Here is a 13,338-nt window from a genome sequence, read left to right on the forward strand (position 1 = left end):
ATTGGGCCCAGGGAGTGCATATTGCAAATTAGAGTACAGAGTCCAACAATGCTGGCACGAGTTTTTACTAATTGCTTGAAAATCACACAGAGCACAACGATCTCTGAATCCAAATTCCCAGTCTGTGTTTCTTACACAAAGATGTGCTAGTTTATAAACACATGGATGCTGAAGCTCCTACCTTTCCAGTTAGAACCAGCTCTTCTGTGAACTCTCCTTCATAGGCAGAATCATCCTCTGATAGAATTGTTCCAGGACCCTGGTGATTGTATAAAAAGTAAATAAAATTTTGGTCGCTGAGCAGTTTAAAAAAGACCATTTGATTTGAAGAAATTGAAGTAAGGTGAATTAATATTAAAAGTGAAGGAGGTAAGTATTAAGTCTCAGCATCATTCTCAGACAAAGTATAGTCTGATCAGATTAGGTTAAGGCTCCTCTCCACTGCTCCAAATACTCCCACAAATTAGATACAGAGTAAAACAGTGTCCACTGTTACAATCACAGATGATGTTATTTGCTGAGTAAGCCAGATCCCAGAGGGAACTCGGTCTTATTGATCATAAACCTTTTTTCTTATATTTTGAAAATGAGGAGGAAAAGCTACTGATCCCCAGAAACATAGAACTTCAGTAACACCTTTAGAATTTTAAACATTAAAAGATATATTAAAAAAAACTTAAAAACATAAGATTAAAGTTACACAGTTAAAACGGTCATACAGAACAACCCCCCCCAAAAAAACCCACTTGGCCAAAATACGCAAGTAAACTACCTTCTTGGCAAAAACTCCCTTATAGATTTTAACTATAAAAATCCAGTAATATTACCCAATGCAAAGAATTGTCGCTCTAATAAAGGTATACCACACAACTGCTCAAACGCTTCCACTCAGACGTGTAATGCTTTCTGAAAACAAAGACTTTTCTGGCTTGAAACTGAATGGCTGCTTCATATTCACAACCTTCATACCTCCTCTGCACACATATCTGGTCTCAGGACATTTCTTCCACACAGCCACCACAACTCAGTTAAACACCTTTCCTTAAATATATTTTTTTCCAATTTCATCTCATATTCCATTGCCCTCAAACACCTCTTTGAACTCAGTTTCTCAAAATATAAAAATCTTTCATGTTTTTCTATTCTGTCTCTACTTTTAGATCAATAAAGTTTAATGTGCTTTCCCCTGTTTACCTATAAAACCTTTGTAAGTTATAAAAGTTCTTTGTTACTTCTAAATACACCTTCAAAATTCAACAGCTGAAAAACAAAGTCTCTACTTATCTCAAAATGCAAATTTTAAATCCAATGTTTTGACTTGTAAATCCAACCTCACCATAACCTCTCATTTCAAATGCATGAACCTAACCCCTTTATCGTTTGATCTCTCAGTTCTCACGGACAATGTGTATTTATTGACCTCCTCCAGTTTAATTAATCATGGGCATGCACTTGCGCAAGCAGGCACACACACACACATCATCTCAACTTTTGACCTTGGTGTCTGATTTTCTGTGGCTCAATATGCTTCAGTCACTCACCATCATTTTATCGTACCTGGAGATTAATGCTTTTCGTAGTGTCCTAGCATGTGCTTCTGCCCTGCTTCCAATGTCCAAATGTTCCATATGTACTGCACTTTGGAAATTTACTTTCTAAGATCCAGAGAGCAATGCTGATGGATATATAACTCCTAGTAGGCCCACCAAGCCAACAGAATGATAGAAGCCAGGTTAATGCAGTACACTAGCCCCTCTGAGAGGATGCTGAGAGTCAAGCTAGGAACCTCTCTTGCTTTAGAAACAACCCAGAGGCAGGATAAGTCTGCTTACACACTTACAAATATAATCATCTGTGAAGGTCCACAATCTGTTGGAAAACAGGCACAACTCTACTCAGATTGGAGAAAAGTACTGTGGACTGACAGCAATGGAAAGAAAGGGTTTCCTCATGTTCCACTAGGTATAGAAGACTAACTAACTACATCCACAGTGAATCTCCTAATGCATCAATGGGACATTTGCTGTGTATCTTTTAAATCACCTGAAAACATTTTACACAATGAATTCCTCTTTAAAATGTTGTGACAGTTCTAAGCAAACGTGAATGCCATTTTCCAGGAGGTGATCAATTAATCTGGGAGAACACCAAGGCCTTAAATGTTTCTGGGTGCCTTTTTGACACAGGAAGTACACCATAGCAGGGAATCCAGTTACTGATAATCCCAAACGCGGACCCCCACTAAAAATCCCAAGTTCAGGTCTGTTGAATATTGTTGGATAGGGCAAAGATATGAGTCTGGCTAGAAATTGATCAGTTGGAATGTTGCCTGGGTGGAGTGAAATCTTCATGAAGAGAGTGTCAGGAAAATATAATAATTTTCATAATATTTTTGGAATTTATTGTAAGGTAGGAGTAGTGTGTGTGTATGACTCAATTCAACTAAAGATACCTGATCTGAAGGCTTTGATGTACCAAGAAGAGAAGCTGGTTTGAAATGTTAAATAGGTAAACATGACTGAAGTTTTAGAATGTGAGGTGTAAAGGGAAAATTTGCATTTTTAGATAAACCAGAGTAATTTGAATTTCAAAGGACATGGTGAAATGTTACATTTAGCTAGAACGAGCCAAACAGTATGTTTATTTTTCCCAAATCTTGACTGATAAAATTGGTACTATGAAAGATTTTTATTATTAGAAAAGTAGTTGAAAAGACATATTGGGACAATGGGATTTATATTAAAAAGGGAGAAACCTGTATAAAGGAGATGAGGTTATGTATAAAAGAAAGCATTCTAAGATCTAACAAGTGTGAAAAGCCTCCAGCCTCTAAGCCTCAAGTTGTTATCTACACAAACTGAAGAGAAGAAAACTCATTTTGAATTTGACTGTTCAGGGTATCATGTTACTTTGCCTGGGTCTTTTAAAATCTGTTGCCTAAATGGAGGCATAACTGGGAGTTAGATTAAGTAGCGGATCTAGGAGTTATCATAGAAGTAATTTTTAAACCTATGTATGTGCTTAAAATCATTTTTTTATTAATAAAGGTTTAATTTAGTTTTGTAAAAAAGCTCTAAGACTTAGTGGTCTTATTACTACTGGATTCAAAGCATGGATCTCGAAATAAATACAAATTGTAAAATAGTTGTGGCAGTTGTTTTAAGTTGCCTGCAGGGGTAAGGAAATTGGACATAATTGAAAGTATAGCACAGCATTTGAAACTGGAAGGAATACCCTGGAGACCAAGTTCTCCAAGGGGTGGGTCAGTCGAATGGGCTCGAATTCAGTTGCAAATGAAAAAACTGGAACTAGATGCAGCAGGAAAGAGAACGGGCATTTTAAAGCGAGTTAGAAATGGCGAGGTTAGATAGGCAGGAAAAAGAAAAAGAGAGAGAGAGAGAAAATTCCAGCTTAAACTGCTGACAGTTAAAAAAGGAGCCACCAGAAGGGGCGGATGGACTTATTTCCAGATCAGAACCCAGTGGGGAGATGTTTAAGTTTGCACGAGCTCTTTCAAAGTTTGAGGAAAGAAATATTGAAGCATTCTTTATTTCATGTGAGAAGATAGCTAAACAAATGAAATGGCCACAGGAAAACTGGACATTGTTGTTACAATCCAGGTTGGTGGGTATAACACGTGAGGTTTATGCTTCACTGTCAGTAGAAATGTTGGTGAACTATGATGTGGTTAAAAATAAGGCTATTTTGAGTATATGAGTTGGTTCCTGAGACATACAGGCAGAAATTTAAGAATATGAGGAAACAGCCTGGGCAAAATTATATTGAGTTTGAAAGACTAAAACAACTTAATTTTGACCAGTGTTTACGTGCATTAAAGATACAGATGACATATGCAACACTTAGGGAAGTAATTCTTTTGGGAGAATTGAAAGAATCAATTCCTTCAGTAGTGAGAACTCATGTAGAAGAAGAGGGTTGAAATGGTAAGACAAGCAGCAGAGATAGCTGATGATTATGAGTTAGCTCATAGAACTAAATCCTTTTCTGGTCACCCTTTTAAATCTGAGAAGGATAGAAAGTGGGAAGGTGAAAGGAAGGTGGGTAGTCAGAGAAGAGGAGTGGGTGGAAATTCACAGGAAGTTGTTTATTCAGTATAAAAAGGAAGGTGCTGGGGGTAGAAGTGACATTCGAAAATTGAGGTATTTTCATTGTAATAAAGTTGGAATCATGAAGTCAGTATGTTGGAAATTGCAGGGAAAATCTGTTGTGATTATTGGGGTGCAGAAAAGTTCTGGAGGTAAAAGTGCTGTGGGTTCTGAGGTTCAGGCGCAGGAAAAAAACAGTGGTTTCTGTAGAGGTAAAACAGGAGGAATCAGTGATAGGTAAAGAAGTGGGAATGTGTTCACAATTTACCCTTGAGAATTCTGAGGAACAGGTTACAAAAATGTTTCAAGATTTTGTATGTGAAGGGAAAGTCTTCCCATGTGTACAGGGTGGAGTAGGTAAAGATGTTAAAATTGTAAGAGACACAGTGGTTAGTCAATTCTTAATGTTGAGGGATAGTGATATTGGTTGTTCAGAGGGAGTATTGCAGGAGCAGATGATAATAAGTGGGGTCATGGAGATGCTAAACCTGTTCCATTGGAAGGCGAATTTAAGTGGAAAAAAGGCGAAGCGATTGTTGGAGTAGTGAGAAAATTGCCCAAACAGGGGTTCAGTTTATTCTGGGTAATGGTATAGTTGGGTCACAGATGTGAGTGATGCCTGTGGTAGTTGAGCAGCCTGTAGAAGTGTCTTCGGCAGAAGTGTTGCAGAGAGAGCATCTTCGATTGCTTACAGATTGTGTGATAACAAGATCACAGGTTCATAGGTTGAAACAAGAATCACAGAAAGTTCAAAGGCAGGGAGAAGGTGTGGAAGTGCAATTAGCTGGCACTGTGTTTGATAACATTGTTCAGGAGGAAAGAACAGAGGACAATGCAGCTGAGGTGTTTAACTCAAGGCAGTTAGTGGTGTTACAGAAAAAGGATTTGCGACTAAAACGGCTATATCAGACAGCTTATTCAGAAACAGAGGTAGAATGTAATCCAGAATGTTATTACCTTAAGAATATGTTTTAATGAGAAAATGGTGGCCTTATCATCCTTCAGCAAATGAAAACTGGAGGGAGGTGCATCAGATTGTAATACTATTTGGATAGAGAAATGAGATTCCGGAGATAGCTCATGGAATTCCAATGTTGGGGGGGGAACATTTAGGAATTAGAAAGACACAGGCGAAAGTACAAAAACATTTTTATTGGCCTTGATTGCATAGGGATGTAGTCAAATTCTGTAGAACATGCCACACATGTCAGGTGATAGGGAAACCACAAACAATGATTAAGCCGGAACTTTGAATTCCAATTCCAGCAGTTGAAGAGCCATTTACTAGGGTCATGATTGATTGTGTAGAACCCCTCCCTAAAACTAAAAGTGGAAATCAGTACTTAATGACAATAATAGATGTGTCTACAAGGTTTCCTGAAACGATACCTTTGAGAAATATCACAACAAAGAAAATTGTAGAAGAGTTAACTAAATTTTTTTTCAAGATATGGTTTACCTAAAGACATACAATCAGGTCAGGGTTCAAATTTCATGTCATAGCAGTTTAAGGAAGCAATGAACGGTTTGGGGATAAAACAATTTAAGTCAACAGTTTACCATTCTGAGTCACAAGGGGCTTTGGAAAGATGGCATCAAACTCTAAAAATTATGATGAGGGCATATAGTCAGGATTATCCACAGGACTGGGATGGGGGAATTTCATTCTTGTTATTTGCTATTAAGGACACTCCTGGGGAGAAAGTGCTAGTTCTGTTACCAGTACTAGGCAACTCATTAAAGCAAGGTTTAGTGGGCCTAACAGGATTGAAAATAAATTGAATGAAGTAAATTATTTAACAAATACTCCAGATAGAAAACAAAAGCAGAGGGTGCGTCATGTAAATATGCTTAAAAAGTGCTTTGACATGGAAAAGGACCAAAAGGAGGTATACATGGTGGTAGATAATGAGAAAGAGATAGAAATGCAGGATTCTGAAATTGATTTTCCTCTAATCAAATTGGATAATGAGGGGGTACTTGAAAATTTAAATGTAATATTGAGTTAACTTCCAAACAAGTGTCAAAGTGATTTGGGGAATCTATTGCCGTCATACAAAACTATTAATGGGAATAAGCTGAGGGGGACAGATTTAGCTATACAGGATGTGTGTGTCGGAGTTTCATCTTCAATAAGGCAACATCCCTTTTGGTTAAACCTGGCAAAGTTACCACAAGTACAGAAAGAAATTGAATTCATGCTACAAAATGATATCATTGAGTCTAGTTGCAGTAACTGGAGTTTGCCTCTTGTGATGGCACCGAAACCGGATGGAACAAAGACTGTAGGCGGAAGGCAGGTTGTGATCATCCACTCAGCCCACCAATGGTGGGTCACGTTTCCTGCCCTCAGTCAGCGGGGAGCTAATTGTAATACGTCAGCATATAATTAAAAGGCCATTCTGCCAGGCTCTTGGAACCCCGCCGTATCGTTCATCCATGTCGCGGGAAAGCACGCCGATGTGTTTTAGAAAAGCCCGCAGGCGACATGCACTTGACAGCATTCACACTGGGGGAACTGAGGTGAGTAAGCAGCAGTGTTCTCCACAGCTCGCCTGTTGTTTACAGGATACAGGGATGCCGGGGGGCGGGGGTAACTGATGCCTGGCCCCGGAGACAACTGCTATGGGGCAGGGGTTGAGGGGGGGGGTATCCACGGCCAAATGTCAGTCAGCTTCAGAGGTGCCTGCTGAGGGGTGGGGGTGTCCAGGGGCAACGGCTGGCCAGCCTCAGAGGTGATTGCTGTGCCCTTTACAACCTGGCACTCCAGCAGGGAGACAAGCTGGCTGAGCAGGAGCTGGAGGTCTCCTCGGATGAGGAGGGCGCTGACAGGGATGAGGATGAGGGGATTCTCAGTGGTGATGATGATGAGGATGAGGCTCTCGCAATGACGAGACGGGTCTGGCATGCTCGGGCGGCCCTCATAGCTGCCAGATTTGTGGAGGATGATGACAGCATGCAGTGAGTGGTCCCCATAGATCCTCACATCGCAGTTGGGAATGTTTGACTCCAGTCTAGCTTATGGCAGCACCAATAGCCTTTGTGAGAATGCTCCTGTCATGGAGATGCAGAGGAGGCCCTAATAGTTGCTCGATTGCAGGAGGATAATGGCGACATGCAGTGAGGACACTCCAGAGGTCTTCACACGGACTCTGAGAATGTCTGACTCCTGCCTGGCCGAGGGCAGCTCGCTTGCACTACTTGATCAGGGCCATCTCAGAGACGCAGCCATAAAACTTTAGACACATCTGATGCTGTGTCCACCTTCAGCACCTCAGCCCTTCAGGAGCTGGTAAACAACATCACTGGTTGCAGATGCTGGTGTGATGGGGACCAGCCCCACCTTAAAGGTGCTGAGAGCACACAGAAAGAATGAGAGGACTTTGTAGCGCCCGCCCACTACATTCTGGCAACAATGACCAGCATCACCAAGGTTCAGGCGTCAGTAATGTTTCCAGGGAGTGTGAGGCTGGACCATCACTGTGTTCTGAAGGCTGCACAGAGCACAGGGAAGAAGCCCTGGACTGAGACACCTGCCTTTTATCTTGTGCAGAAAGGTTTCACATCTGAGTGACAAGAGCACTGCTCATCAGAACAAGGAGCCAAAGGCAGGGAGACATTCTTAGGAGTTTACTGACAATAGTGAACAGTATGTACAAGTGATCAATACCTGTACCCAGGCTGTGCAACTACTTTTACTTAACTTTTCTAACCGTGCCACTACATCTTGGTGCACCCCACACATACACAGCAGAGGTGGAGGCAGCCTGCTGACTGTGAAACCCTGCCTGTGATGACTTTGGCAGGCGACCTCTGGAGGGCTGTGACTTGGAGGGCCCCGGCCTGCTTTCATGGTCCTGCTGTGTGGCAGTGGCACCCTCCTCAGCTTGTGAAGCAGGAGCTGTGGAGGTCACAGGAAGAGGGGATTTGGATGGGCCGGTCATTCCCAGAGTCACCTGAGTGGATGGCCCCAGAGTATGCACCTGCTGATCCTCATCCCTATGGGTGTCTGAGCTTCCCTGGCTGGCTCCGTGAGCAGAAAGGGTAGCTGCAGTGAGATCGAGTTGCCCACCACCCCTCTCGTGTACACACTGTTGGAGGCCAACGATGGCGTCAATGTTGGAGTTAAGCCCGTGCAGCAGTGCAGGAGTGACCTCCTGGACCAAGGTCTCCACAGCGGCTGCCATTCTACCAGTGTTGACCTCAGTGCATTGCAATGCCGGTGCTATCCCCTCAGCCTGCAGACAGACGAGCTCCTCCATCGTGCCTTGCAATCTGAGGAGTGCAGCGGACATCCCTTCCTGATGTTCCCTAGGTTGCCTTTGCAGCTCCAGCAACTGTGACATTACCAAGTCCAGAGGCTAGGTCCACTGAGGTGTGTGTTTCTGCGCTGGTGGAGGGTGTGGCTGAGCGCTGTGATGGGACTTCAGGGAGGGTGCCTTTAGATTCCTCTTCGGAGGTTTCTTCAGAGCTTGATTCGAGGGCCTGGGTGATGGATTCTGTCAGTTGTTTGGCAGATGTGCCTGCGAAAGCAAGGACGGATAATTGGTGCATGGCAGTGGCCTGTGAAAGAGGACACATCACTCATAGCATCGTTGTCTGATGGATGTTGCACTGCTGGATCCTCACTTGCTAGAGCAGCACTGACCTCACTGTCAGCATAGGACCCGTCCCGGTCATCGCCGGCCAGCTGGATGGCTCTGTTTTCGAATTTTGTCAGAACTTTGATCTCTGGCATCCCTCCAACTGTCTGCGACCTTTCCCCCCTGTTGTGTGCCAGTTTGTCCTTCATGGATAGAGATGGGGAGAGTGTATCAGGACGCCTGCTGGGCCAGATGATATAAATGCCTGGCCGTTGTGGGTGGTGAGTGGTCCCATGGACAGGCTGAGGACAATGCAGTGTGTGTGAAAGAGTGAATGGTGATGTCCCTTGCACTGGCATTGAGTGAGGGCCTTGTAGACATGTGATGGGTTTGTGGGTGTGTGAGTTGGGAGTGATGAAAAGAGTGACTTACCCTGCAGAACAGAAGAGATCATTCATCCTTTTGCGGCACTAGGTGGCTGTCCTCCTCTGCAGAGCGTTTGTGTCGACCACCGCTGCCACTGCCTCCCAAGCCGGGTTGGTGGCTTTGCTGCCCATCCTGCGGCCAGAGAGGGGGTAGAACGCATCCCGGCGGGCCTCCATGGCATCCAGCAGTCGTTCGAGGAACCCGTCGTTGAAGTGGAGGGGGCTGCAGTCTTTTTTCCTTTCTGGCCATATCTCCCAAGCAGCAGTGCTGAACTGTTGCGATGAACACTGTGCTGGCGGCTGCCTTTTAAACATGGTGGCTGGCATGAATCAGCTTCAGGGTGATGGCAGGTGGGCGAATGAGAGCCCACCCACCATGGAGACAGCATGTTTCACATTAGTGAACAAATAGTGAGGCAGGCTCAGGACAATACAGCATGAAAACCCGCCATTTTCGTCGGCGGGTGGACTCCATTTTACCTGCCTGCTACCACACTTAGTGCAAATCTGGGAAAATTCTGCCATGTGTGGACTATCAAAAGATGAATGCAGTGACAAAATCAGATTCATACCCTATACCACGGTTGGATGATTGCATCGAGAAAGTGGGACAATCAAAATTTATCACAAAGATTGACTTGCTCAGAGGATATTGGCAAATACCATTATTGAAGAGAGCAAAGGAGACATCTGCTTTTGTGATACCAGATGGTCTATATCAGTTTAAAGTCATGCCATTTGGTATGAAAAATGCACCTGCAACATTTCAAAGACTGACAAAGTAATTGCAGGTCTGAGCAATTGTGCTGTTTATATTAATGACTTGATAGTTTTCAGTCAGATGTGGGAGGAGATTTACAGCATATGGGAGAATAGTTTTGTTGATTACAAGAAGCTAATTTGGTGATGAACTTGGCTAAATGTGAATTTGCAAAAGCACAAGTTACATATCTTGGCCATACCATTGGACATGGTAAGGTGGCCCCGAGAGATGTAAAAGTTAAGGCCATTGTGGATTTCCCCGTGCCTACAACAAAACAAGAAGTTTTGAGATTTCTTGCCATGAGTGGGTTTTACTGGAAATTTGTATCAAATTTTAGCGGAGTGGTTACTCCACCGACTGAACTATTAAAAAAGAACAAGAAGTTGCAATGGACTCAGGAGTCTCTGAAGGCATTTGAGTGTTCGAAAACTGTATTAACTACAACACCAGTTTTGGCAGTACCCAATTATGCCAAGCAATTTAAGTTGGCCATTGACACAAGTGACATAGGCATTGGAACAGTACTGTTACAAGAAGAAAATGGAATTGAAAAACCGATGGGTTATTTTTCACAGAAGTTGAATATACAACTGAGGAGATATTCAACGATCGAAAAGGAAACTTTGGGTCTGGTGTTAGCATTGTAGCATTTTGAAATTTACATTGCAAACAATTAGTCAGAAACAATCGTTTATATAGACCACAATCCTTCAAAGTTTCTGGACGAATTTTGAGATAGGAGTACAAGGCTATTCAGATGGAGTTTATAACTGCAACCATTTAATTTACAGATTATACTTGTGGCTGGACGAGAAAACCTGATTGCAGGTGCATTGTCAAGAGGTTTAAGCTTAAAGGAAAAATTGGACATTTAAAACTCAGACCCTGGACTGGAATAATTTATGTTGATACCAAGGATTTGTACATATATATTGTAGTGTCAATGCATGCATCTGGTAATGTAATAATGTATTAAGTATAGGAGGTAATGTAAGATGGGTTAAGAAAATGAAGCAGTCTTCTTAAATAATGACAGTTCATTTTTTAGTAAAGGGGGGTGTCAGGAAAATATAATAATTTTCATAATGTTATTGGAATTTATTGTAAGATAGTAGTAGTAGTGTGTATCTGTGTGGAACATAATTTAAGATAGCTGATCCGAAGGCTTTGATGTATCAAGAGAAGTTAGGTTTGAAATGTTAAATAAGTAAACGTGACTGAAGTTTTAGAATGTAGAATAAAGGGAAAATTTGCATTTTTAGATAAACCAGAGTAATTAATATTTCAAAAGAGGTGATGAAATGTTACACTTAGCCAGAAGAAGCCAAACCATGTGTTTATTTTTTTCAAAGCTTACTGATAAAATTGGTGCAAGAAAGATTTTTATTATTAGAAAAATAGAGTTGAAAAGACATATTGGGACAATGGGATTTACATTAAAAAGAAAGAAACCTGTATAAAGGAGATGAGGTTGTGTATAAGAGGAGGAATTCTAAGATCTAATAAGTGTGAAAAGCCTTCAGCCTCTCAGCCTCAACTTACTGTCTACACAAACTGAAGAGAAGAGAACTCATTTTGAACTTGACTGTTCAGGGTATCATGTTACTTTGCCTGGGTCTTTTAAAATCTGTGTTTTATTGTTGCCTTGACGGGGGTGTGACTGGGAGTTAGATTTACTAGGGGAGCTAGGAGTTATCATAGTAGTAATTTGCAAACCTATGTATGTGCTTAAAATCATTTTTTTTATTAATAAAGGTTTACTTTAGTTTTGTAAGAAAGTTATAAGACTCAGTGGTCTCGAAATAAATACAAAGGGTAAAATAGTTGTGGCAGTTGTTTCAAGTTTCCCTCTGGGATTGAACAGTTCAGCATTTACCATTCGCTGTGCCATTACAAGAGTGCAGAGTAGGCTCGTAGTCACTTAAAAAGGGAAAACACAGAAGCCATGCTCTCTGCAAAAGAAACTGAACAAACAGCATAATGTAGAGGCGTTATTGAGATCTGATAAAGAAGGGATCCCATTCCTGGAGTGGATGGAGGAAAGAAATTCAGCTGCTCATAATTCAATGAGCATCAGTGTCATGTCAACTGTACCAAGTGTATCCCTCTGATGTAGGAAGAAGTTTAATCACTTTACAAAGGCAGCAAAGGTCAAGAAAGAAAGAAAGAACTTGCATTTATATAACAACTTCAGAATTATAGTGATTTGCAGCCAATACTTTTGAGGTGCATCCTCTGGGTAACAGTTGTGAGAAATACAGCAATTTGATAATAACCAGATAATCTGTTTTAGTCATATTGGTTGAGAGATAAACATTGGCCAGACACCAGGGAAATCTCCCCTGCTCTTCTGCAAACTGCACCATTAGATATTTTATTCCTGTCCGAGAGGAAGAGAGGGAAGGTTGGTGTTCTGAGCTATACCGCGTCAACAAACTAACTACTTTCTACTCACCACTATCTTGTTGTATTGAAAGTTGCCCTCGTAGCAAAGCCCAGATTGCGTGATAACAATGCCATTCCCATGCTTGCAGTCTTCCAGCCAAGTGCCCATGTACCTCTCTCCCCTATATATAACCAGGGAATTTTTTAAATTTAATTTTTAGCTAAAGTCAGAAAAATAAAGCAAAGCCCCATCAAGCAGAGATAAGCAAATGTGTTAGTTGAACATTTACTGTAATTTTTTCTTTTGTTCTACTCCAGTTTTCTCCTCCCTTCTTTTGAACTGACTCATGCTGAGTCCAGATGCAGATTAGGTGAAATGTCCCAGATTTGATGTCCCATCAAAAATTCTCAAGTCAGGTAGAAAATAGGCCAAACATAGAGTAAACCTCCTTCTACATTAACCAAGCACTCCCTTTCACCTCTTGTTCAGGTTAAATGCAAATCAAAATTATCTTTATGACTGACTACCAAGAAGCTCTTCCACTTCTGGTCAATCACTTCTGCTCAGAGAGCTGGCGTAGCCTCACTAGGGTAAACAGTCTCCTTCTGTGCTTTAACCAATCTATGATTAAATCAATTAGTCCATGACAGACCCAGGCATGAGATGAGAAAAACCCCCAAAGGTGGAAAGCTTTGAAAACCATATGTTTAAAGTCACCTAATTCTCTCATGCACACTACACTCCCTTACTTCGTATGGCAGATTACTCATATTGCATCCCAAAATGTTATTTTTAAAATATATCATTCTAATCTATATTTGAATAAATCAATATTTTCTGCTCCTACCATCTCCCTAGGAAGCCTGATCACCACATGGGCTGCAGTGATTGAAGAAGGCAGCTCACCACCACATTCTCAAGGACAGTTAGGGATGGGCAACAAATGTTGGCTTGGCCAGTGATGCTCACATCCCATGAAAGAATAAAAATCATAGATTAACCTTTCATTCATGGAAATAATGTTTCCACAGATTAATTTTGAATTTCCAATCCCCTCAGCACCCCACAAAACACA

At 41.7% G+C, this 13,338-nt stretch overlaps 1 protein-coding gene across 3 annotated transcripts in view; it reads right to left on the reverse strand.

The window, feature by feature from the left end:
- The window catches only part of LOC121279421 (ALS2 C-terminal-like protein), a 148,466-nt gene that overhangs the window by 40,835 nt on the left and 94,293 nt on the right, over positions 1 to 13,338 (reverse strand). For all 3 annotated transcript variants that reach the window (XM_041190655.1, XM_041190653.1, XM_041190654.1), the window contains exons 15-16: positions 12,333 to 12,444; positions 182 to 259 (exon numbers count right to left, since the gene is read on the reverse strand). In XM_041190655.1, the coding sequence (XP_041046589.1) occupies positions 182 to 259; positions 12,333 to 12,444 (190 nt within the window). The remainder of the gene's footprint in view (positions 1 to 181; positions 260 to 12,332; positions 12,445 to 13,338) is intronic.

The sequence above is a fragment of the Carcharodon carcharias genome, chromosome 6 (genome assembly GCF_017639515.1).
Source record: "Carcharodon carcharias isolate sCarCar2 chromosome 6, sCarCar2.pri, whole genome shotgun sequence".
Taxonomy (NCBI): domain Eukaryota; kingdom Metazoa; phylum Chordata; class Chondrichthyes; order Lamniformes; family Lamnidae; genus Carcharodon; species Carcharodon carcharias.